This window comes from Pseudorasbora parva, chromosome 23 (genome assembly GCF_024679245.1).
Source record: "Pseudorasbora parva isolate DD20220531a chromosome 23, ASM2467924v1, whole genome shotgun sequence".
NCBI lineage: Eukaryota > Metazoa > Chordata > Actinopteri > Cypriniformes > Gobionidae > Pseudorasbora > Pseudorasbora parva.
In genome coordinates this window covers 20,079,958-20,106,250 of record NC_090194.1, presented here as the reverse complement: position 1 = coordinate 20,106,250, position 26,293 = coordinate 20,079,958, and the positions used below count along the sequence as shown (strand labels likewise).

The 26,293-nt window shown below is 36.7% G+C and overlaps 1 protein-coding gene across 6 annotated transcripts in view; it reads left to right on the top strand.

The window, feature by feature from the left end:
• Positions 1–26,293, top strand: part of syk (spleen tyrosine kinase) — a 57,089-nt gene that overhangs the window by 23,743 nt on the left and 7,053 nt on the right. For 3 of the 6 annotated variants that reach the window (XM_067434063.1, XM_067434062.1, XM_067434061.1), the window contains exons 2-10: positions 2,080–2,518; positions 6,060–6,220; positions 8,227–8,374; positions 11,117–11,197; positions 15,325–15,366; positions 15,820–15,888; positions 19,021–19,093; positions 19,401–19,560; positions 25,012–25,221. In XM_067434063.1, coding sequence (XP_067290164.1) covers positions 2,117–2,518; positions 6,060–6,220; positions 8,227–8,374; positions 11,117–11,197; positions 15,325–15,366; positions 15,820–15,888; positions 19,021–19,093; positions 19,401–19,560; positions 25,012–25,221 — 1,346 coding nt within the window. In that variant the 5' untranslated portion in view covers positions 2,080–2,116. The remainder of the gene's footprint in view (positions 1–2,079; positions 2,519–6,059; positions 6,221–8,226; positions 8,375–11,116; positions 11,198–15,324; positions 15,367–15,819; positions 15,889–19,020; positions 19,094–19,400; positions 19,561–25,011; positions 25,222–26,293) is intronic. The other 3 variants (XM_067434064.1, XM_067434065.1, XM_067434066.1) reach the window with 3 other exon arrangements.

Below are 26,293 nucleotides of genomic sequence, written 5' to 3'. Positions count from 1 at the left end.
GAAATGGAAATAAATGTATATATATAGATATATTATTATATTGTTGGTTTAACTTAAAAAAGTAAGTAACCTGGTTGTCTTAAAATTTTGAGTTTATTGAAATACATTTTTTGAGTTGATACAATTAAGGAAATTGGTTTTATAAATAGAAACTCAAAATATTATTGTATCTGAATCACATAAAAAATGTGATAAATCATGATAATTTGGCATGTTTCACTGCATCATCAGAAATAAAACAAACACAATTACCCAATATGCTTACACAATCTTTTAATAATATTTGAATAAAGGTTGTCGATTCTCAAAAATGTTCATTGTATTAACTCAGAATTTTAATTTCAATTAAATTTTTAAGGCAACCGGGTAACTTATTTAAAAAAAAAAAAAAAATTGTGTAATAATAATAATAATAATAATAATAATAATAGTATATATATATATATATATATATATATATATATATATATATATATATATATATATATATCTATATATATATATATATATATATATATATATATATATATATATATATATATATATATATAATATAGTTTATTCATTTTCAAAAATTAAATGAAGTAATCAATTGATTATCTTGATTGTATGTGAGTTGAATCAGGTTATCTTCAAATTTTTAGTTGAGTTGACTCACGTTTTTCTACCTGGAAATGTTTTAAAGATTATGCCCATTCCTTTACTTGTAGTGTAAATAAATAAAAAAGAAACAAAATAAATAAACAAAATCCAAATTTATATCTGTATATTACAGTTTATTACAGTATTTGGTATTTCAGGGGCCTTTTCAGGGGAAACATCTGTCTAAATTTAATATCACAAAATGAGAAGCAAGATTAAAATAAAACACTAAAGACAGTGTTAAAGATAACCGAATTAACACACTAAGTTGGTCAACAGTGAGAGATTGTGAAGCTACAGTATGCAACATCTAAATGACAGTAATAAAGTAATATGGCTACATATACATTTAAAATATATTTTTTTTTAATGATTTGGACCATAAAGTCGAAACAGCCAAAAAGTATTTGTATGGGAACTCCTGTTTGACTATACGATTGAGGTCTGTTTAGTTGTATTCAATTTAATGATTCTCACACTTCCTTTTGTGTTATATTTTATAGTTTGCTATTGTAGAAAATGTGGAAAACATTATTAACAGATAGCCTCATTAAGTTATTTGAATGTAGGTCTTCTCTGTAACTAAAGTTGTTGTGACAAGTGTTTGAATTTAAAAACAAGTTTATTATTATTATTTTTTTAATAAACAAAGCAATTGTCTTGACTATATGTGAGATGAATCAAAGGTTATCTTCATGTTGAGTTTACTCATGTTTAGTTGAGGTTACTCACGTTTTTTGACATGGAAATATTTTACAGATCATGGCCATTCCTTTACTTGTAGTGTAAATAAATAAATAAATAAATAAATAAATAAATAAACAAAACAAACAAAGAAATTAACAAAATTCATATTTATATCTCTGCTATCTCTATTCATGAGGCCTTTTTCAGGAGTAACAAATGTCTCAAATTAATCTAAAACATATATTTGACAAATCACAAAATGAGAAGAAACCGATTAAAATGAAACACTAAAGACAGTGTTAAAGATAACAGAATTAACACACAGAATTAGTAAACAGTGTGAACAGAATGCAACATCTGAAAGACTAAGTAATAAAGTAAAGCCAAACACAAAAATAATGATTCCTACATTGGTCCATAATTTTATTTCTTCAAAAATGTATTACGCTCATATACTGATTGCTGTTGTTAGGCTCAACATTTAGTCTTAAATGACTTATTGCCTTAACACCATGTGTATTACATAACACATTACATAACCCATACATTTTAATATTAGCCTAAAGTTATGTTTTCTTTAAAACATTATTTTATTAAGCAAATTCATTTAATGCCATGATCACAGGTAATACCAGGTGAGGTCACATTTCTATGTGTACATTACATTACTCATTTATGCATGTGTGTGCTTAAAACCTCACAAATTTCTCACTAAAATATGACAGAAATAATCTACACTTTCTTCATCAGGTCATTAGCATAAGCTATCCCAGAAGGTTGAACAGACATGGCAGACAAGGTGCAGCTGCTGCCGTACTTCTTCGGCAACATCACTCGAGAGGAGTCTGAAGAGTACCTGAGGCAAGGGGGAGCAGGAGATGGCGTTTACCTGCTGCGCCAGAGCCGCAGTTTCCTCGGTGGCTATGCCCTGTCAGTGTCCTACGGCCGCCAATTCTACCACTACACCATCGAGAGAGAGATGAATGATATGTACGCCATCGCAGGAGGCAAGTCACACAGAACCCCAATAGATGTGATCGACTATCACTCACAGGAGTCTGACGGGCTCATCTGCCTGCTGAAGAAGCCCTTTAACCGGCCGCGCGGCACAGAACCTAAAGTTGGACCCTTTGAAGACCTGAAAGAGAAGCTCATCCAGCAGTATGTCAAACAAACTTGGAATTTACAGGTTGGTGTCAGTTTAAAGGCCGGTTCACACCAAACACGATAACTATAAAGAAGCACATAACGATAACTTAGCGTCCACACCAGCGGATGATATCGTTGTTTATACTCTCCAGTTTTGTTGCCTGCCACTTTAAATGCTCGAGCTCATTAAAGCAAGATGGGTTCTGATTGGCTGTCAATGTTTTTATCGTTCATCAGCTGGAAAAAAATAATGTTATCGTTATTATATTCCGTTATAGTTATTGTTATAGAGGTGTAGACTCTGTTCTGTTATTGTATTTAGGACGATTTTCATCCTTAGTGTGAACAGGCCATGCAGTATTTGCAACACAGTGTCAGGGCAATTTGTAACAGTTTTACTTTTTGGCAAATTTGCATGAATTCGTTGTCGGACTGTCGCTACAGTAGTAGGTAACACTTTAGTATGGGAACACATTCACTATTAACTGTGACTTTTGCCTCAATATACTCCTATTTTACTGCTTATTGACAGTTAGTATGGTAGTTTTTGTAACGTTTAAAGTCCTCATGAAATCAAAATTGACCCTTTTAATTTTGCCCAACATATTACCCAACATATCACAAGTCTTAGGGTGAACAATTAATCCGTGCAAGTACACAGAAAAAAATTTGTTTGTCGCGGTAAACTTTAATCAAAATCTGAGAAGTAACTTCCGGTCTGGAAACGGCGTTCCTTCTCAGATGACCACAGTTTGACGGCTTAGGTTTGAAAATGCTTAACCAGTGCCCTCCAACCTTTAGTCTGCTATGAGTGAGAGATGGAGGGGAGGAGCACTGAAGTAAAACCCTGCCCTATTCAATATTCCGTTTCACTTGGAAATACGTCACAGCACTGAAGAAAACTCACTTGCTACTTCCGGTTCACTGGGACTTTAAGTTTAGGTCCTGGGTAGGATTAAGTGATGAACTTACAAGCAGCCAATATCCTAGGAATATGAATGCTAGTTTAAGTTTAGTCTAAATATAAACTATTTAATACTTAACCCTAAAATAAAGTGTTACTAAGTAGTTCTGTTTCCTAATGAGATCAGGTTGGTATTTGAGTCATATAGTTAGGTTTAGGATGAGACAATTGTTAAAAACAGAATTGAGATCATGCAATTTCTTAATACACATTCTTTGTCCTTTTGGCTGAAGGTACAAATCTTTAATTTCCAACTCCTTTCCTCCAACCACCTCGCTCATTTTTTATTTTAATTTTTTTAAGGTGGCATATACATTGTACATGCTCAGATAAGTGCTGAGTAATATTAAGCTATGATTAGGGTTTAGTTTAGGGTTAGTTACTTATAATTATGCGTAGTTTACTGTTAATACTATAGTAAGTACATGTAGTAACGTGTAAATACGTCACCTTAAATTAAAGTTTATACCTATTTTGGCATATAACACTGATTTTTACGATCCATTTCCCACTTGATGTTCCTATCCTATATATTTTGCTTGTTGAATAGGGGGGGAGTTAGGACGATTCTAAGAACCCATGAACTTTTGGGGACCTCAGAGATCGGTTTTATTAGTAGTAACAGTAATGTATTAATATTAATGAAATATAAATTGTAAATGTATAATCTACCAGAGTAACAAATAAAACAAAATTTTGTCTTATTTTTGCATTTCTGGCAAAAAATCTCTCCTCCCGTTTACTACATGGTTCCGTCCTGTTCTGCGTAGCCTACAATCACTGAGTGAGATCAGATAAAGATCAGGTAAACTGTCAAATTAAGCTTGGAACATACTCTGCAAGAAGGTGGAAAGTATGCTTGGAACATACTCTGCACCTCTGTTTTCTCGAGGTGGAAAGAACCAGAACAAAGTTCGTTCTGGCAGTACATTCCATACTTTACGAGAAAAGCTGGTGTAAATCAACTGCGTTTCTCTGCATTAACCACGCCCACTTTAAATGTCTGACCAATCACACAATAGTTCTCGGACACCCGCAAGAAAAAAGTTCTGCTCAGGTGATGTGTCGAGAACAAGCTGAGAGAACTCCCGAACCAGGGCTGAGAGAACAAACTGATGTCATTTTGTTCTCGCAGCCCTGGGAGCGGGGTATGTTAGCCTGACAAGCCAGACCCACATCAAGATGTTTGGTCTGGAAACTCACCATAGACAGGGCTCAATCCGAGGGGCGGGATAAACGGCTGTCTTTCAAACTCCCTCTGCACGGCGTGCACACAATAGGATAGCGCCACGACCAACCAGAGCAATGAAGGTGAAGCAGAGCTCATTGACAGATTAAAATTTAGCTGTATCCGGTCGACAAAACTCCAAACACATCTTCCCTTCTTAAGAATGACTTCAGTGCCGTTCTTTTCTCAGAGAAAAGCTAAACTCCAAGTCTTCCAGAGTCGTGGTCAAAGCTGATTCGTCAGTTTCTGTGTTTACTAGAAGCACGCACACGCAACTCGGCCGTCATTATGTTAAGCCCTGTCCACTGACTCAATACACGATGTGATGGCGTTTACAGCTCAGAATATATTGAGAGTTGCTAGACAACACTCGAAGCAGATTAGATTTGCTGCCGCCAAGGTGCGTCTACATTTCTAGGCTAGGAGTATGTTGCAGCCTTTAGAGATGTCTTCACGTTCGACAACGAACTAAGTCCGGTCATCAAAACCGAGGCTACAGCGATAGTCTATTTAATAGGTTACGTTTTTCGCCACTGAAAATAAAATAATTTAATTTTGTTTTTTGTAAATGTGACTCTTATAATGCATTTAACGTCAAATAATCTTAAAAAAACAAAAACACAACATTCCGCGGGCTTTTTGTTTACAATTGCTGAGCGCAAATTTCAGCGCAACGCTTCAGTTAACAATCACAAAGTGCAAGATGAGAAGTGTAAGATAACTAACTAAACAGCTGTGTTACGATATACGTTAAATGAACGACAAAAACAATCAGTTTGCAAAGACTGTATCAAAGAAGGGGAATGTGCAGTTCAGGAAGAAAGGAGAAGGTAATGGAGATGAGAAGTAATCTACTGTGCAGATTAAATGAAATTACACTTTACTATATATTCACAATATTTTACAGAAGTTATTTTAAAATTGAATAATATTGCACAATATTACAGCTTTTTTTGTATTTTAATAACATACAGCATTGGTGAGCAGAAGAGACTTTTTTTAAATCATATCGTTCTCAAACATTTGTTTGAGTAGTGTATATATAATTATATGGCTGATGATTTTGGATCGCTTTAGGTTGGGCTGTATGTTTGATACGATAGGGGGCCCAAGCTCATATTCTTTCATAGGGCCCAAAATTGCTAGCTACGCCCCTGTGAGAAGTATGAGAAGTATGTCAGATTACGAGAATAAAATGAACTGTGAACATTTCCCATTAGACGTCACAACAATCTTTGCACATTTTTTGTCAACTTTTGAACATTTGCAGCAATTGTGAATAAATTGATTGTCGCCTCTGCACTGCGTTAAAGTGTGTGAAAATGCACACTTCTTGGAATATAACAAGCAGTATGTTAGTTTTGTTGTATTTTGTTTGTTGTGTGGCAGGGTTCGGCTCTGGAGCAGGCTATCATCAGCCAGAGGCCTCAGCTGGAGAAACTCATCGCTACAACAGCGCATGAGAAGATGCCATGGTTCCATGGCAAGATTGACCGCGAGAACTCGGAGCAGCGCTTGCTCAAGAGCCCACACATCAACGGCAAATTTCTGTAAGTTGGACAACTTATACAAGATCAAAAAAAAGAAATGATCTTGGATTTACAAAGAATCACCCAGAATACATATGTGACCCTGGAAAACAAAGCCATTCATAAGGGTCTTCTTTTTTTCGAATTGAGAATTATACATTATCTGAATAAATAAGCTTCCCATTGATGTATGGTTTGTTAGGATAGGACAATATTTGGCCGAGATACAACTATCTGGAATTTGAGGATGCAAAAAATATTGAAATATTGAAGAAAAAACACCTTTAAATGTGTCCTAATTAAGTCCTTAACCATGGAAAGTACTAATAATAATTATTTTTTGATATATGTACGGTAGGAAAGTTACAAAATATCTTCATGGATCATAAAGTGAAAAATCTATAATTTTGACCCATACAGTGTTGGCTATTGCCACAAATATGCCCATGTGATTTATGACTGGTTTTGTGGTCCAGGGTCACATATTAGCTGTCGTTACAATCTAGATCTACATTTCTGTAAGTTGGAGAAGAAAATGAGAAATGATGTTGGCCTTCATTACATCTTCTATGAATCATCCAGAATATATATTAGATATAGGCTATAATCTACACTACAGTTCAAAACTTTAGTGTCAGTAGGATTTAAAACAAAAAAAAAAATGTATAATTGTATTATGTAAAGATGCATTCAGTTACTGCTGAATCAAAAGTAACAGGAAAAACTTTTTCATTGCTACAAAATTATATTTCAAATAAATGCTCTGTTCATTTGAACTTTCTATTCATCAAAAGGATCCTGAAAAAATATCAGGTTTTCCATTTCCAAAATTATGAAGCAGCACAACACTGATAATAATCAGAGTTGTTTCTTGATCATCAAATCATATTAGAATGATTTCTGAAGGATCACGTGACACTGAAGACTGAAGTAATGATACTGACAATTCAGCTTTGATCACAGGAATAAATTACATTTTACAATATTTTCACATAGAAAAGTTATTTTTTACATTTTAATAATTTTTCACAATATTAAGTTTTTACTGTTTATTGATCAAATAAATGTAGCCTCGGTGATCTTTTTTTCAAAAATAGACCCCACATTTTTGAATGCTACTCTATATTACATAAACGTGCATTTGTTCTATCAAATGACGCCATTTAATTTATTTTGCAGAGTCATAGGTAAAGCGTCCTGTTGTTACGTTGCGTGCATTACATGAATCTAAATAATGTAATGTTTCCATTGTTAAAATAAATTATGTTTTCATGTGCTCTAAAGTAAGTACCGGTACTTCTTTAGTATCTTGATTAACTCAAAAGGTTATACACAAACTTAATCATAAATCTTCCATTTAGAATCCCAAGATTATTGCAAATAAATTGCTCAGATAAGATATAGATAAAATTCATCACTGAATTAGTCCCTGGATGAAGCATGGGTTTGGACTGTAGCACCACTGCTCTAAAGTGAAAGAAGCGAGGCAGAGAGGCACTGTGTGGTTTCCGCTGTGACACTGTTTGAGAGGACTTCCTGAAGTGACCGAAGACGCAGTGTGGAGGCGGAAAACAAGAGCAGGGCTGGGTGGGGGTAGGGAGTTTGTGTACAATCTTGCTTTAAATAGAACACTTGCTACCATCTTAAAAGATGTGCGTGCAATGTAGTCTACAGAAAATGGAAAAAGAAGAAAGTTTGTTTACAAGACAAATACGGTTTTATCATTGTGAGAACTTTGTCATTAGCTTTCAACTTTTTACTAAAGGTAAAAAAAACTGTAATCAAAATGTGGTATAAAACTTAATGTTTATTTTCATTTTTCCATTTATTGGTTCACCAACTACATAAAATGCATACTAATTCTGAATACCGAATCTGTTTTGAAAAACATCTGCGGCTCCATCTAGTGTTGATCTGTGTATAATAGAATCATATTGCAAGAGCCTTTTCAGAGGCTGTGAATTTCTTAGTTTTTCCCCCTTTCCTCTGCTCAACATTTACTGTATGGTTTTCTCTTCTCCTGACAGAATTAGACAAAGAGAAAACGATGGCAGAAACGTGTCCTATGCACTGTGTCTCCTGCATAATAACCAAGTCATGCACTATCGTATTGATAAGGACAGGGCTGGCAAACTCTCCATTCCTGATGGGAAGAAGTTCGACACACTTTGGCAGGTAATTAAAACCTGTCAAGAGACAGCAAACCTGCTTATGACTTCAGAGCAGGTGAAGATACAGTATGTCTAGAAAAAAGTGACCTCGGATAATTAGAAAAAAAGTGATTTATTTAAAGCCCCCCTGTGGTCAATAATTGTATCCCTTAAAGCTCATGTTTGATCACCAAAATTACATATTTAAAAAAAAATCCTGTGAAAAACGGTCTTCATGCCTTGCCGTCATTGCTTGAATGTACAGCCTTGTTTTAGCAGAATACCAATGAATATGCAAATTAGCCTTGTCTCCACTTGGTTGGTTCAACTTTACTGTAGTAAATATAGTAAATACTGTAGTAAATTACTGGTAGTATGGTTAACTTGTTGCTTGACTACGTTATCAGACAGCTCAATCTGCCTTCTAAAAGTATCCTTAGTAACACTTTGAACTACTTAGAATGTCTGTGGATAAAGGCATATAGTTCATCATAACAATATACATCATATACACAATTCATCCTAAATGTATACATGTTTCATATAAATAGAGAATTATACCGGAATAACCTGGCTTCTCTTGAGACTCCCCTGCTTCAGGTCACAGTTAAAGGGTTAGTTTACCCAAAAATGAAATTTCTTTCATTAATGACTCACCCCAATGTCGTTCCACACCCGTAAGACCTCCGTTCATCTTCAGAACACAGTTTAAGATATTTTAGATTTAGTCCGGGGCCTTTCTGTCCGTTGAATGTAAGTGTATGCCCACTTGCTGTCCACGTCCAGAAGTTAATAAAAACATCATTAAAGTAGTCCATATGTGACATCAGTTGGTTAGTTAGACTCTTTTGAAGCATCGACAATACATTTTGGTCCAAAAATAACAAAAAATATGACTTTATTCAGCATTGTCTTCTCTTCCGCGTTTGTTTTCAAACCTTAAATAAAGAATCAAACGGTCGTGAATCAGCAGATTGATTCGTGATTCATATCGCAAATGTCACGTGATTACAGCAGTTTGCCAGCTTGACAGGCGATCCGAACCTTGAATCATGACCGTTTGATTCTTTATTTGAGGAACACGGAAGAGAAGACAATGTGAAATAAAGTCTGATTTTTTTTTTATTTGTGGACCAAAATGTATTGTTGACGCTTCAAAAGAGTCTAACTAACCAACCGATGTCACATATGGACTACTTTGATGATGTTTTCATTACCTTTTAGACGTGGACAGCAAGTGGGCATACACTTACATTCAAAGGACAGAAAGCCCTCGGACTAAATCTAAAATATCTTAAACTATGTTCCGGGGATGAACAGAGGTCTTACGGGTGTGGAACGACATTGGGGTGAGTCATTAATGAAAGAAATTTCACTTTTGGGCGAACTAACCCTTTAATAATATGCTAAAGCCTGTCTGCACGTCAGTGTGATTAGTTACAAGGTAGTTTGTGATGTCAGAAACACTGGCGACTTCAAACCTTTTTTTTTAAAGTCTTTTATTCACTGCAGTTTTAAGGTGAATATACTCAGCAATGGTAATGACTTATGACTTTGCAAAACACTTCAAGAGGGTCAGCACACTCTACCAAAGAAGAAGTCATCAATTGCGAAATAAAGCTTGGCATTGACAAAGGTCACATGTGACCGACATATTTCCCTTTCTCTCAGTAAAGCGTTGTTTTTATCTTGCAATTGATGATCAATTCTTCTTTGGTAGAGTTGCAGACTCTCTTGAAGTGTTTCACTATTTGGATTTTCCGTCTACGCACCTTGAAGGCGCTGTAAGTTCCTCACTACTCTTGACTTATGACTTTGCACATGGTTCGTCTTGAAGCATATAAAAAACAACCCGTATACATATAAACAACATTAAAACTTGTCATAAAAGCCATCCTGGGTTACACTTTATTTTGATGATCCACTTTAGATTTTTATTCTTAGATTCTTATTATTCCGATAAATTAAATATAGTTCTTTATAACTATAAATAACTTTCCAATGACATGTCAACAAGCTTGCATTAGAGTATTAGTTGACTGTTGTAGACTGTTAGTTTAGAGTTACATTTTAGGTTTAGTAGAATAAGTTAACTTACTTACAAAGTTGCTTATAGTCAGTAGAATGTCTGTTAAGGAGCATCAAAATAAAGTGTTAGCTGTCTACTGATACTCTAATGACTGATAGTTGACATGTAGTTGTAAAGTTGCTTAAAGTTAGTAGAATGTCTAAAGTGGACCATCAGAATAAAATGTTACCCAAGAGGTATCAATTGTTTTAAATATGTTGACCAACAGGACAAATGCCGTGTTATATTTAGATTTCCTGGTTTGGGGGGTGAATGATTGCGTGGCTGTGCATGATGCACTGCATCAAAGGTTTAGCAAAGGTAGTGCTACAGCTAGGCCATTAACTAGCCCTGGTAAACATCTATCACTTTGTGATTTGGACAGCGCTGCATGGTTCGAATGAGGTGGGTGTGTTTTAAAAGTGTTTTTTAATATAGAAATTGTTTGATATAGAAGATGCGTCACAACACTACTGTGTAGATTTTCAAAGGTGTGCTAATGGGAAGCATGTGAAGAAACAAAAAATGAAAGAAAAGCACACTTGGCTATCGGTTATCCGTCGTTTGTCAAAAACAATATACTCTTCTATTCTAGTACTGTTGATTTTGTTACACAACAAAAAACAAGCTTTTTTTTTTTTTAAACTTAAAGACTGTGATGATGCCCAGAATCTGACTTTAATGTGCAATGTATTATAGCTGGTAGAACACTATTCGTACAAGCCTGACGGCCTGCTCCGAGTGCTTACCGAGTCCTGCCAAAGACCAACACATTCAGTGGTAAGTAAATTCACAACTACAACCAAACACAATGGTGAGAATGTGTTCTAATATGAGTTTACATGAACATGCTTTTAAGTAAGACATTAAGATGCTCTGACATGTCAGACGATATGAACCACTCTGAGGGCCATTGTACTTTTTTAAATATCCACAAATAATTGTTAATTGTTTCACACACAAAAAATAAGGAAATTAAACATTTTGTCTGCTCATTAATCTAAATAATTTAAGTTCTTGCTAGTTTCATAAAGCATAGAGAAGTGGTTCTCAAATGGTGGGTTATGACCAAAATGGTGTCACAGACAATAGGAAAGACAATGCAAAATGCAATAATGCACTAATTATGTAATTTATGGAGCCCCTAAAGGGACAAGGTGATAAAAATATATTAGATGGGGGAAAAAAATATTTGAATGCTTTTGTGTTACATTTGCTCCCAGAAGCGTTCCTCTAATAAACTTTGCATTTGCTCACAAAAGTTTTGCATTCCTCCAAGAAAGACTGTGTTTGTTCACAACAGTTTTGCATTAATCCAGGAAACAATGCTTTCACCTTGCAGAAGTTTTGTGTTCTTCTGAGAAACTTTGCTTTCACTCACAAAAGTTTTGCGTTCATCCAAGAAACTTTGTGTTCGCACACAAACGTTTCGCATTCCTCCCAGAAACATTGCGTTCGCAAATGTGTTGCGTTTCCTCAAAAAAAAAAGTTTTTGCATTGGCATTGCTCGTGTTCTGCTGCTGCAGCAGGATAGGGATCACAGGTCAAGTTGGTGGAGGCTGGGTTTGAGATGGGCAACAATACCTTTTCTACCGTACTCTCTGCTGACTCAGAGGGTATTTTTCCACTGCCAGTTTAGTTTGGGCATGGTTCGCATAAAAAATTGCTAATGTGAAAGCTGTCATACGGACCTGGGAGTGCACCAAAGAGCGGAAGCCGAGAATCCTTGAGGATTCACAGGAATGACGTGTATTAAAAGGCAACACTGACTCAAAGTGCAGAAAGTAATATAACCTGTGCATGTGTTTTAACCGATTACGATGTATTTAGGTTTATGTAACATTTCCCATTTCAAGACTAGCAAAATACAGTTGCCAAATCTGTAAGATTACAGAAGCAGAGATGGCTGAACAGGTTGGAGGTATTGCTCCCTCTTGCACCCGCATTTGACCAGCAAGTCTTGCAGACTTGGGGTGAATAACAAGTCATTTTCACACAATCCAAAATACTTCCACACTGACGAGCTGACTTTCTTGGAGTGCGGGTAGGGTGTCTCATCTGTCATATCCAATGACATAGTTTTACACGGCAGTAACACCTATATGCTTGTGTTTTGTGACAGGTGACAACCAGTGTTAAGGTGCAATAAAGCCACCTACTGTATGTTGGGATATCAACCAGATTCTGGTGCTAGTATATTTACATGACATATTATCATATCTGTACTATTTTTGTTGTTGTTGTTGTTTTTATATTACAGTTATTGCCAATACTGGTATATAGCAACACCCCTAAAGGAGCCAAGAAAAAAACCCTGATGGCTTAAGGCCCTGGTCCTTGAGAGCGACCCCCCTCCAATGGAGGACAATATGCACTATGTCATTGTGTGCCCAACTTTCTTTGGGTCTCTCAGGGGGTGTCTCTATTAATAATGCCATCTCAGGTGAAAGTGTACCCCCTTCAGAGAAAGAACTAGTGTTTTACTGTCTGTATTTTATAGTATCCAAAAATGCCAGGGGTTGCATCCTATTTTTAGATCTGCTGGACCTAAACATTTGCTCTGAAGAACTGCTAGGCCTCTTTAGACATAAAAGTTCAAAGTGCTAACTGTAAAATCCATAAATCCAAGGATTGTGATAACAGATCTAAAATATTCAAGATTTTGCCAGAACACAGGAAGGGCTTCAGGTTTGCTTTCAGGGGCGAAGCATACCAACATTGGATTACTCATTTCAGCCAAGCCTTGCGCCGTCATACATTCACCAAGGGCATGGGTGCTGCTCTGGCTTCTCTATGACTCCAAAGCATCTGTGTCCTCAACTATATCAACGACTAGTTGATACTAGCCCAGTCAGAAGGATTAACGGCACAACAATTGGGTGGTCCATGACCAATGAAAGCTGGGATAGAGTCCAGACCGTCTGCCATCAGTCTGAAGGTCTGGCTATGCGAGGCTAATAGCCGACCGGCCTTTATGGGGACCATCGTCTTTTTTTTTGGCACAAATTGCCTTAAGATGAGGGCAGTTTTTCTAGCACTGGAAAACTACAATAATATGGTAGTCTCTTACATAAGTCACCATGGTGGGCTGAGTTTGCACCCCCTTTTCAGGGAGGAGCAGCAGGTCCTACTTCTGGGCAGAAAGCTGGCTGCTTTCTTTGGATTTACATTCTGGGATGAAAAATTTGGGATCAGACATCCTGTCGAGGTAAAGGGGTTGAGGCCCGGGGAAGGGCGACTTCTTCCTCAAGTGTTGGAGTCAGAGGTACAGCCGAGTGGGACTTGTTTGCCTCTTAGGAGACAACTCACTGTCCACTCTGGTTTATCCTCAAACTTCAAGCTCCAGTGGGGTTGGACGCCATGGCACAGACGTGGCCAAGGCTTTGTCCGTACATCTTTGCTCCGATAGCTTCACCAGGGCTGAGTTCACCTCATTCTAGTGGCTCTGCTCTGGCCAGCTCAAGTTTGGTTTGCGGACCTAGTGTCTCTGATGGACATCATCCCTTGGGAGATCCAAGTCCAGAGAGATCTTTTTTATTTTTCACCCGGCCCGAGATCTGGAAATGTTGGGTCTGGCCCCTGAGGGACACCAGCTCATAGATTTTGGTCTTTTAGCTGAGGTTGCTGAAACAATCTTGAACTCTAGAGCTCTGTCCACTAGAAAGATGTATTCCCAGAAATAACACATTTTTGTGTCATAGTGTGAACAATGTCACTTAAACCCAGTTGACTGCCCTATTGGTCCAGTGCTGTAGTTTCTTCAAGAATTTTCAGCAGGGTTGGCTCCTGCTACTTTTAAGGCTTATGTGGACGTTATTTCTGCTAGCCATATAACCTTAGAAGTAGCTTCTGTTGGGAGGCACCCCTTGGTCTCTGGGTTCTTACATGGGGCCAGATGGTTAAGACCTGTCTGTCAGTCAAGAGTTTACTTCTGGGACCTAGAATTGATCATAGGAGCCTTAGAAGTGAGCACTATTTAAGCCCTATTTCAGCTCTTGGAGTCAGTCTTGGAAAAAAGTCTATAAGTGGCTTTACTATTTGCACCCTCCTGCTTAGATTTTGCTTCATGAAATGATGTCAGAGCTATACTGCACCCCAGACTATATCCCTAAAGTATCCTCTGTGGCTTTATTGATCAAAGAATCTATGTCCACCGCTTAAGTCAGTAAACTAGATCATCTCAGCCTTTTGTCTATTTTTGTGGAGGTTACACAGTCACCAAACGTCGTATTTTCCATTAGTTTAAAGACGCTATCACCCTCTCCTAAGAGGAGCACGGAATGGCTTTGCCTTCAGGGGGCAAGTCCCACGTCCCACTGTTGGGGGTACACCCTTAACTGATGTTTATGCTGCAGCAAGTTGGTTGTCTCCACACACATTCATCAGGTTATAGACTTTGGGTGCGGATTCCAGGGCCCAGCCTGTGTGGATCACACAGCCTTATTTGCCTTGGCATGGCAGTTTTAATATTCAAGTTTTTACAGTGTCGACGGCATGTCTCAGCATCAAATTTCCACTCTGGCGACGCACTACACTCCGGCTCACACAGAAGCGCTTTCATAGCATCAGCGTCATGACGTAGTATGTCATTCCCTTCTCGGGGGAACACAGTTAACCTGAGATGTTTTACAAGCAACTACAAAGTTTCTTTGAGAAATGCAAAACTTTTGCCAGGGAAAACAAAAGCATAGATATTTTTCCTACAATCTAATTTTCCCTCATCATGTGTCCTTTTAGTGGCTACATATTATCTTGGGATAGCAAAATAAAAAACGTATTACCTCATTGTCAAAAACCTCAGCAGGGTACAAAAAAATTATGCAGATTATGAATGATTAAGGGACATCAGGGATAAACATATGTTCTGACAACAATTTGTTTTATTCTGCAAATTATTGGCTGCCAAGAGCATGAAACCACTGAAGTTCAAGAGGCATTTAGAAACCATGGTAAATGGTATTTTTTCTTATTCATTCAGCTTATGGCATGTTAATTAATTTGCACGTTATTGGGTTCATGCAGTTTATGCAATGCATTTAAAAATTCCTTAAAGACATTTTTATTTACTTCAATACAATAAACAATTCTGATCCTGCATTGGGCCACCACTTGTAAAAATGTACAATCTAGGTCCTGAAGCAAAGCCTGCTGAGAACCACTGACCTAGAGTGTACCTGTCCTTTTTACATAATGGCCGCTGGATATGTGAATGTTACTTAATGTGCATTGAATTAGCGAATTTGCAGAGCTATTTTTGAAGAAACCAATTTTTGTGTGCATTTAGCTTTGCTGTTGTAATGTATAACACAATATTAATGGGTCATAGATGTTTAGCATTAAACATTAGCATCAAATAGTGTAGGATAAAATAACCTAATGCTCTTTAAAATTGTGGTTTCTAGCAAGGTGCCACAGGTGGGATTCTCTCCAGAATCAAATCATACTCCTTCCCCAAACCTGGCCAAAAAAAGGTGCACTAACACACCCCTCTCTTCCTCCTTATCCCCCACTGGCAGTGGTAGGAAACCCGCCTTGCTTGCGTGTGGTTTTTGCTTCTAACTTTGCCTGTGGGACACCTACACCCTCTCTGATCTCTTCCTCCATTCACTGCCCTGTACATCACATCCAATCACCAGCAATAACTCACATTTACTGTTTTCATGCAATATAAATATAGATACATAGATCAATTTGTGATAGAAGCAGTTTACTCTTAGTTCGGTTAAAAGAATGGTTGCTTTTTACCCTTTTTTGTTCAGTCCATTTTAAACATTTCACCTTGATTGCCTATCCACCTTATTTTTAACTTAAGACCGGACATGTCCATTTTTACCTCTAATGTCAAGGCTTCCGTTGTCATTTTTTGCTTCCAGTTATTTTTAGCTGTAGAAAAACATATCAAATCAAAAAAACAAAAATCAGTTGTGCTGCTTGATTTTGAAAACTTTTATTTGTTTTCATATTAATTTGATTTATTATCAAAATCATAAATGCCCTATTGCAGCGATATACCTATTTAACTAATGAATCAGAAATGTTGCACATTTGCACATTCTCTCACTGTAAAATAAGCTGGATAAAGAATGTCAAGGCACATTATATTCCCTTTTTTCTATTTTTCTGTAGTTAAAAGTGTGTATAATACTTTAATATTAATACATATTTATAGTATATACAACATTTACATTGGTTTGCTGGTCTTACTGTGCGTTCACCCTGATTTCAACTTTACTCGATGCCCAAATAGTCCAAGATGCATCGCTCTCGCCAAAGCCTCTTCGCCGGTTCCCATTGAAAATAAATGACTTCCGGCCACTTTGACGCTGTGTGAATGCACAGTTAGCTGTCTTCCAGCATGGCTGATTTTAGTGGGGTTTAAGATCTTGACCAGCTAGGCACAATATGTAAGGTTTTTGGATTAAAATATCCAAAAACCACTAGAACAATGTTATATCTTGTCTGTGCGTCGCCTATCAATGACATCATACCCGCATTAGCCTCGATTTCCGTGGAAACACCAAAGATGCTTTAATATATTATTTTTTTTATTAGATAGGTGAGCAACTCAGTTGGATGCATTCATCCAAAAAAAAAAAAAAAACTAAGCATTGCTATATAGCTCAACACAGTTATTCTAATTGTTTAAATCATGTTTTCTTGATTTACCACGAGTACCATGTTTTACCATGCCTAATATTGATCTAGCTTACTGCAGTGTACAATAAGTGTCTCATAGTAGTTGATGTGCAAAACCCACAGAGTAGCATTATAACAACTTTCAACACCCTCAAATGTATCTAAAATGATAATACAGCTTTGCATTACCCCACATACACATGACCGGAAGAAGCAGAAGCGGTCGTCTGTAGCATAATAAAAGCTCCGCTGCTCTCGAGCCGTGTGTCACTCTTGTCTCTCATTAGCAGTTGCTCCAGCGGCCTCGTTCCACTCCAACGTCTTTCAGCCCCACCTTGCTTCGTACTGCAGTAACATTAATAAATATTTTATACAGTAGTCAATTCATGCATGTGATTTCTGCCCGAGTCTCGTTGGATTCTTTTCTACTGGCTGTAGAGGTGAAGATAACAACTCCCATGATTCCACGAAATCAAGGCGTCATCAAGCTACGCTGTAAAAAAGTTGCAGCCTGAAATTTTTAAGTCCTATTAACTTGGATGTTTAAGTCATTATAACCTAAATTATGTTAAACTGACTTTAAAAAAATAAGCTGTGTCTTGTATAACTTTGTAGAAAATGGCGTAACTTATTTTGGCGAGTTAAAACAATGTAAAATCTTATGTTGTCATAACTTATTGATCTTTTTTTTTTTTTTGAATAAGCAACCCCTAGTACTGAAAAACTTACATATTGTGCCTTTAAGATGTTTTCCCTGTAAGTAGGCCTATTTGGAAACTTAAACCATTCTTCTTCAACAATAAAACAAAAATGTCATTCTAAGCTGCATTGGTAAGGTGGGTTACATATTTATACTATTTATTGCATTCTATAATTTTTGTTGGGGTTATTTGGGTCTAACATCCATCTTAGGAAAAAAAGACAATTAATGAGAGCCTGGATTAGTCAGTATATCTAAGTCATTTTAAGATGAGGTTGAACTTTCATTCCAAAATGAATGGGGTCTTATTCAAAATGATTACTTTTATTCAGCAAGGGTACATAAAATGTATTCAAAGTGACAACAAAGACTTTTACATTGTTCATATTAGCTACATTAGCTGTTTACGGCTACCAAGCAACAAAACAATTTGATTATCAGTATAGAAAGTGTGGTAACAAATGTTACCTTTAGTCACATTTTCACAATGGCAGGGCAGTTCCATTGAGAAATTAGATTCAGAACTATATTTTTTGATAATGTACATCATAGTACTTCTGGCTCAAATACTGGTCTAAAAAGGTGGTAGCATAATTGATCTCCCGTTTGAGACACCTCTAGCTATTGTCCATTGAAATTAGTCAATGGACAAAAGTGTGAAAACAGTGTTATTTATATGACTCACAACAAGTTGCTTCCTATGTAGAATGTTCCAAATGTTCCATCTAAGTGTTTGGAACAAAGGCTCTTTTTGGAAGAGACAGCAATCATTTGTGTTGATATTGTCTAGATGCTTTTTTAGCTTTGTTAGCTAACAGTTGAATTACCCTAATCATACATCCATATTTTCATTCTCCTTTTCTATCACTCCTTTTTAATGATACAAATCACATAATTATCAATCCTATCTGCAAGAGATCTCTTTTCTTGTATTGTTCCTTTTTTATTTAAACACTATGTGTTGGCTTTTTGACCTTTTGGAAGAAGGTTCTCCTCTTCTTCATGGACACTGACCACATCATGTATAATGCTGTTTATATGAATTGCCATTCACTTTCTGTACCATTGAAACATCTCAGTAAATGTAATTATGCATTCAATTCTGATTTAAGGTGCCATGAAGAACACAGGAAAGTTTGGTTTGACCCTGTCCTTCTTTCCGATTGATGCATGCAGGCATTTCAGATAACATGCCTGTGTCCTAACAAACCTTTTTTTATGTGGATCTGTGTATTTTCATAATTGTAATTGTGTTGTGTTCTTGTAGGGTCTTGAAAATCCCTATAACATTAGATCAAACGGCAGGGGTGAACTTCCTAATCCTAATATCTTCAGCAAAGGTTAGTTTACTTAGTTTTGCTTCCACACTTACACTTCCTGTCAAAGGCTAGACACCTGACTTTTTTTTTTTTTAAGAATTTGATTTAAAGGCTTTGCTTTTGAATAGACACATATAAATATAAGTGCCTACATATAGATTTCTTTGTAAAGGTAGACACAGACAGTGAAGGAAAATATGTCTGACTCACATGGGAACTCTATTTTAAAAGATTTCATTTTTATTTGAGCAGGTGTGTTCAAACTTATGTCTGGTAGTGACCCTGATGTAATTCTTGTAAACCTAAACTCTGTCTTCTATGTTTTCAGAGGCTATGCCAATGGACACACAGGTATATGAAAGTCCATATGCAGATCCTGAAGAGCTGCGATCAACTAAAGTGAACCGGAGCGACCTGACTCTAGAGGATGGGGAGTTGGGCTCAGGCAACTTTGGCACCGTCCTAAGAGGGGTCTACCAGATGAAAAAGTTAGTTAAACATTTTTTTGCAGAAAATTCATTCAAATCTCATGTGGATTTTTTAAATTATTATTTTGAGGATATAAAAATCCAGTCTCCAAAGAATTCACATGTCAATCAATTCACTAACATTAGCAACTAAATGTCAATCACATACAACTAAAGTTGCCATTCTTGTTTATTATAGGACTTATATGGTTGTGTTGTTATATTGATATTTCTCAAACATTCTGGAAAGGTTTTGTAATTTTGTAAAAATGGACACCTGCTGGACAATTTCAAAGACAGGAAAAACAGTAGGGGCAAGATTTACTAAATGTTTGCACCAGCGCAAACCCTCGTTTGGCATTAAAAAACTACTGTCAGGATTTACAAAAGACACACAGTGAAACATTAGCATTGAAAAGGCGTGGACAGGGTTATTTTTGTGGCTGACCTTATTGCATATGTATTTGTATGAGTGTACCTTTCAGATGAAAAATATTTAAAAGAATCATGCAACAAGTTTATTTACCTAAACCAGGCACTAACTGATAGATTTTTTTGGTTATTATAGAAATTATCATTGCTCTTTAATTTGCGCGACGTCAGTAGACTACGTGCAGATTTCACACTACAGTGCATCCGCAAAGTATTCACTGCGTTTCAATTTTTCCACATTTTGTTTTGTTACAGCCTTATTCCAAAATGGATTCAATTCATTATTTTCCTCAACATTCTACAAACAATATCCCATAATGAAAACATGAAAGATGTTTGTTTGAAATCTTAGCAAATGTATTAAAAATAAAAAGTGAAAAAATCATGTGTACATAATAGGGGTGTGCATTGGCACTGCCTTCACGATTTGATTCGATTACGATTCACCAGGTAACGATTCGATTCAATTCGATTCTACGATGCATTGTGATGCATCAAAATTCTACTGCACACAAAGCAAATTTTTCATAAGTCATGAGGCAATACAAGCAGATATTAAACAACAGATTGTATTGGCTGCTATGTGTCTCCTGTATCTTTGACATAAAAGTTATTAAATAAAATAAAATGTAATTAAATAAAATTAAATAAAATGCAATTAACCCTTAAATGCATGACTGTTTCACCAAACATTCTTACATATTCAGGTCGTTAGCGACCCGGATCTATATTTAACATGGATAGACCTCTACCTGTCGTCATAATATATAAAACTCCTGATTTTAGAGTAACAGCTACAGAAGAATAAAATAAAACCTTTTACTTCGTTACCTTTTGGAGCTTGGAAGGATTCAGTTTGAGCAGATGTTTAATACCATCATCATATGACCTCGTCAGAGTTTACCAGTATATTCAGCATCTGCCTCATATTCGCGATCTCCAGCATATTCTCCAAACTCATTTTCAACGTCTTCAAAATCAATATTTTGATCACTGACAGCTTCTTGACCACATCCATCATCAAGAGACAGTGACACTAACATATGATTGTGTTTAGTACTTGCTCTCTGAAGTAAATCACTAAGCCATTTCAAGTTTTGCAGATTAAAATTATTGTTTCGTTTTCTGTCAGCGGTAACTATGAGTGAAACGTCACTTCATCATTGGGTATCAGACATTGCCACCTTGTGGAATAAAGGTGAATTGCACATAATCGATTATGGCACTTTGCCAGAGGTGGGTAGTAACGAATTACATTTACTTCGTTACATTTACTTGAGTACATTTTTTGGGTAACTTGTACTTTTAGAGTATATTTAAAAATGGGTACTTTTACTTTTACTCAAGTACATTTCTTGTGAAAAAACTGTACTTTTACTTCGTTACATTCGGTGGCGTTCCTCCGCTACTGTCAATGGTGATAATTAATTATATATTTTAAAATAAGTTATGACTTGTTCGCAAGTCTCGCGAAACGTTGTAGAGGCTGCTTCGCGAGAGGTGGATACGCATCACCCGCATAAAATTAGCGCGCGTTTAGTCAGAAGATGATGGCCGAAGCAGAGGGAGATGTGTGAGCTACGGCAGATCACCCGTACGTGGCCTCAAGTTCAGCCTGTTTTCAGTCCAAGATGTCAAAAAGAACAGTTTCATAATTTAATGCATGCTGTGCACCAATATGAACGGACATCTCAGCATACAATAATTCCAGCTCCAACCTGAGAAAACAGCGGTAAGTGTAACAATGATGCCTATATTTGAACACTATTAATGGTAATTTGGTAACTATGGGCACTTTTCCTTTATTGTAATACTATTTCACACACTGTCCGAGTGTTTTCCTCATATGCGCTCTTGTGCAAGCATTGAAAAATCATTTGAATCCTCCGAACACACGTCCACAAACAAACGTTCACATCTGCACAATTACATATCTTTTTTTTCTCATAAAACGAGCAACCTCATTGGCAAAATGTACCTGTGGCAATGTTTTTGCAAACCACAAAATACGTACCAATACACACTGCAGAAATTCCAACAGAAATTAACACTATAGGCAGAAAAACTGCATTTTTTAGTCTATGGTTTGTAAACTAAAACATTTTGAATTTTGCGTCACAGCTCCATGTTCTGCTTTTCTGATTCACCAGATTTGCTCGATAGCTCAGCTGATACAGATTTGTATTTGCAATGCGAAAAGCTTGAGAACGAACCCCATGAAGAACGAGTCATGATAAAAGAGCTCAAAGACGAGTTCTAAACACAAGCTAAAAATACATGGACACAATTTTATTTTTGTCACATTTGCTGTTGTTAACACTTTCGGGTAGGTTTAGTGTGGGTGTACGTTAAAAACACAACGTAACAAAACATGTCAGATTCACGCAAATCTGTTCTGGAAAAAAATAAGCTTTTAGCGCCACCCAGTGGACATTTCATTTTGAAACTGTCGCAATATGTACGTATTGGTACATATTTTGTGGTTTGCATAAACGTTGCCATAGGTACTGATGGATCAGGCTAAAAACGAAACAAATTGAATAGCCTAATGTGACATCTTGCATTTATACATATATCCGGACAGACAACAGTCTGCAGTGTATATATACATTTAAAAATGGGACTCTATTTTTAAGAATGCATATACTTATAAAAATATAAGAACAAAGTATGTTTTAAAAAGAGCTGTGGTTAGCCCAGCACACCATTAATTGACACTGTTTAACCATTAAACAGACACACACACACACACACACACACACACACACACACACACACACACACACATATATATATATATATATATATATATATATATATATATATATATATATATATATATATATATATATATATATATATATATATATATATATATGGAGGTGTGTGAAAGCTCTCTAAGTAGTCTGAAATTCAGGATTTTTGGATCTTATCAATCAGATCGAAAGTAACTAGTAACTAAGTACTTGAGTAGTTTTTTCATCTAATACTTTTTTACTCTTACTCAAGTAACTATTACGATTGTTACTTTTACTTTTACTTGAGTAAATATTTCCGTAAGTACTTTTACTTTTACTTGAGTAAAGATTTTGGCTACTCTACCCACCTCTGCACTTTGCCACATCGATGCTGAATCGTTCATGCCCCGCATCGCGATGCATCGCCGAATCGATTATTGTTGACACCCCTAGTACATAAGTATTCACAGCCTTTGCTATGGCACTTAAAATTGAGCTCAGGTGCATCCTGTTTCCACTCGTCATCCTTGAGATATTTCTACAACTTGATCCACTTGCAGTAAATTCAGTTGATTGGACATGATTTGGAAAGGCACACACCTGTCTGTATAAGGTCCCATAGTTTACAGTGCAGTACAAACTAAGGCATGAAGTCCATTGAATTGTCTGTAGACCTCCGATACAGGATTGTATCGAGGCACAGATCTGGGGAAGGGTACAGAAAAATTGATGCAGCATTGAAGGTCCAATAAGCACAGTGGCCTCCATAATCTGGAAATGGAAGAAGTTTGAAACCACCAGGACTTTTCCTAGAGCTGGCCACCCAGCCAAACTGAGTGACCAGGAGAAAAGGGCCTTAGTCAGGGAGGTGACCAAGAACCCAATGGTCACCCTGACAGAGCTACAGTGTTTCTCTGTGGAGAGAGGATAGCCTTCCAGAAGAACAACCCTCTATGCAGCACTCCACCAATTAGGCCTGTATGGCAGAGTCACCAGATGGAAGCCACTCCTCAGTAAAAAGTACATGACAGCCCACCTGGAGTTTGCCAAAAGGTATCTGAAGGGCTCTCAGACAATGAGAACCACAATTCTCTGGTCTGATGAAACAAAGATTGAACTCTTTGGCCTGAATGCCAAACGTCATGTCTGGAGTAAACCATCTCATCACCTGGCCAATACCATCTCTACAGTGAAGCATGGTGGTGGCAGCATCATGCTGTGGGGGTGTTTTTCAGCGGCAGGAACTGGGAGAATAGTCAGAATCAAGGGAAAGATCGATGCAGCAATATACAGAGACATCCTTGATTAAAACCTACTCCAGAGTGCTCTGGACCGCAGACTAGGGTGAAGGATCATCTTCCAACAGGACAAAAACCCTAAGCACACAACCAATATAGCAAAGGAGTGACTACAGGACAACTCTGCGAATGTCCTTGAGTGGCCCAGCCAGAGCTCAGACTTGAAAGCAATTGAACAACTCTGGAGAGATCTGAAAATAACTGCACTGACGCTCCTCATCAAACCTGATGGAGTTTGAGAGGTCCTGCAAAGAAGAATTGGAGAAACTGGCCAAACATAGGTGTGCCAAGCTTGTAGCATTATACTCAAAAAGACTTGAGGCTGTAATTGGTGCCAAAGGTGCTTCAACAAAGTATTGGGCAAAGGCTGTGAATACTTATGTACGTGATTTTTTTTCTTTAATAAATTCGCGAAGATTAAAATAAATGAATAAATAAATACAAAACGTTGTCATTATAGAGTATTGTTTGTAGAATTTTGAGGCAAATGATTAATTTAATCCTTTTTGGAAAAAGTGACCTGAATGTGCTTGGATTCAGCTGTTTTATCTGTGCTAACACATTGAAACATACCAAATAGTGCAGACATTATTTTTGTCAGGCTGCCATACAAAGAAAATAAGAACACAAAACAAAATACAATAGTAGTGTATTGTACAGTAATATAGTATTGTACAAGTATGAGAGAATTCAGTTCACAGTGGCTTCAGAACCTTTTTTTCTTGTTCTTAATTTTGTAGAAGAAGAGTTTAAAAAAAAATCAAGAGAAGGTACACCTTGCTTGACTTATTTCCCTATTTGTAAACAAGAAATTCACAAGAGGTCTTGAATTCACCAGAAGTATTGAGTTTCATTCCTTGTGAGACACTGTATATGAATTTTCTTGGCCATGATTTTTCGAAAGGGTATAGGTTGATATGTCTTTCCCAACTCTCTCTGTTACATTGCTACCCACTGAGCCAATCTACTTTGTATATTTATCCGTATATTTCTCTTTCTTTCAGGACACAGAAGGTTGTTGCTGTGAAGATATTGAAGAATGATGATGATAATGCAGCAGTAAAGGATGAGATGCTACGGGAAGCTAACGTCATGCAGCAGCTGGATAATCCATACATTGTTCGCATGATTGGCATGTGTGAAGCTGAAAATCTCATGCTGGTTATGGAGCTTGCTGAACTGGGGCCGCTGCACAAGTTCCTACAGAAGAACAAGTATGTCATGTGACAGATATTTCATAAAATAAGAGAGGCTGATATTTCATATTCTTGATGTTGCTCCGCTGCACTCCATTACAGACCGCTCTGTTTGTTGTTAGGATGACCAAAAGTTTTAAAAGTAATTTTTTAGGCTGGTCTGTCTCAGCAGTCTAACAGGGATCTATGTCAAATTGATTACAATGACCAATCAAAACAAAGAAGGCGGTCTTACTGTTCACAGAAGAAGAGTGCAAATTCCAACATAACACTTTAGTTTTAGCAGTGAAAGATGTGGTAAGTTGTAAGTAGCAAATTGTATAATATCCAATGTACACATTTCTAGTAATTGTGCAGTTAATTCTCATATTGTATTTTCTAATAGTTAGGGAATATTTTGTTTCTGCCCAAATTTGTCACTACCAAAACACAATAATAAATAATTTAATAAGAAGTGTTACATTGACCTTTTAAGGATTTGTTTACATCTACCTTGTAAATATATTTTTTGCTATTGTATTAAAAAGTTTGCACAGGTAAATCAATAACAATTACAATTTTAACAATATTTAATGTGTAATTTATGATATTTGTTGTATTTTGGATCCAGTTTTTCTTGGTAAAAGTCAAGTTTATCATAACTGATTTCAAAGATAAAGGATTAGTAAAGGAAAGTTAAAATGAAAAGGATTTAATTAATTACTCACCCTCATGCCGTTGGACAACTGCGAGACCTTCTTTCATCTTCGGAACACAAATGAAGATGTTTTTGTTGAAAGCTGATGGCTGAGAAAGGCTTCAGATAGGTTTCAGTACATTTCCACTGACCCACCCACAAGACACATAAAGGTACTAAAGACGTCGCTACAAAGTCCATCTCACTACAGTCGCGGTACAATAATTTTACAATGCGACGAAAATAGTTATTGTGCGCACAAAAATCAAAATAACGACTTTATCCACCAAGTTATTGACGTGAACTTGACGCATGCGCGAGAATATGACGCAGCTCCACCGTTCAATACATGACCTGGAAGAGAAGGAGCGGCGCTATCGCGTGAGTTCCAGGTGAGTTCACGTCCGAGACCTA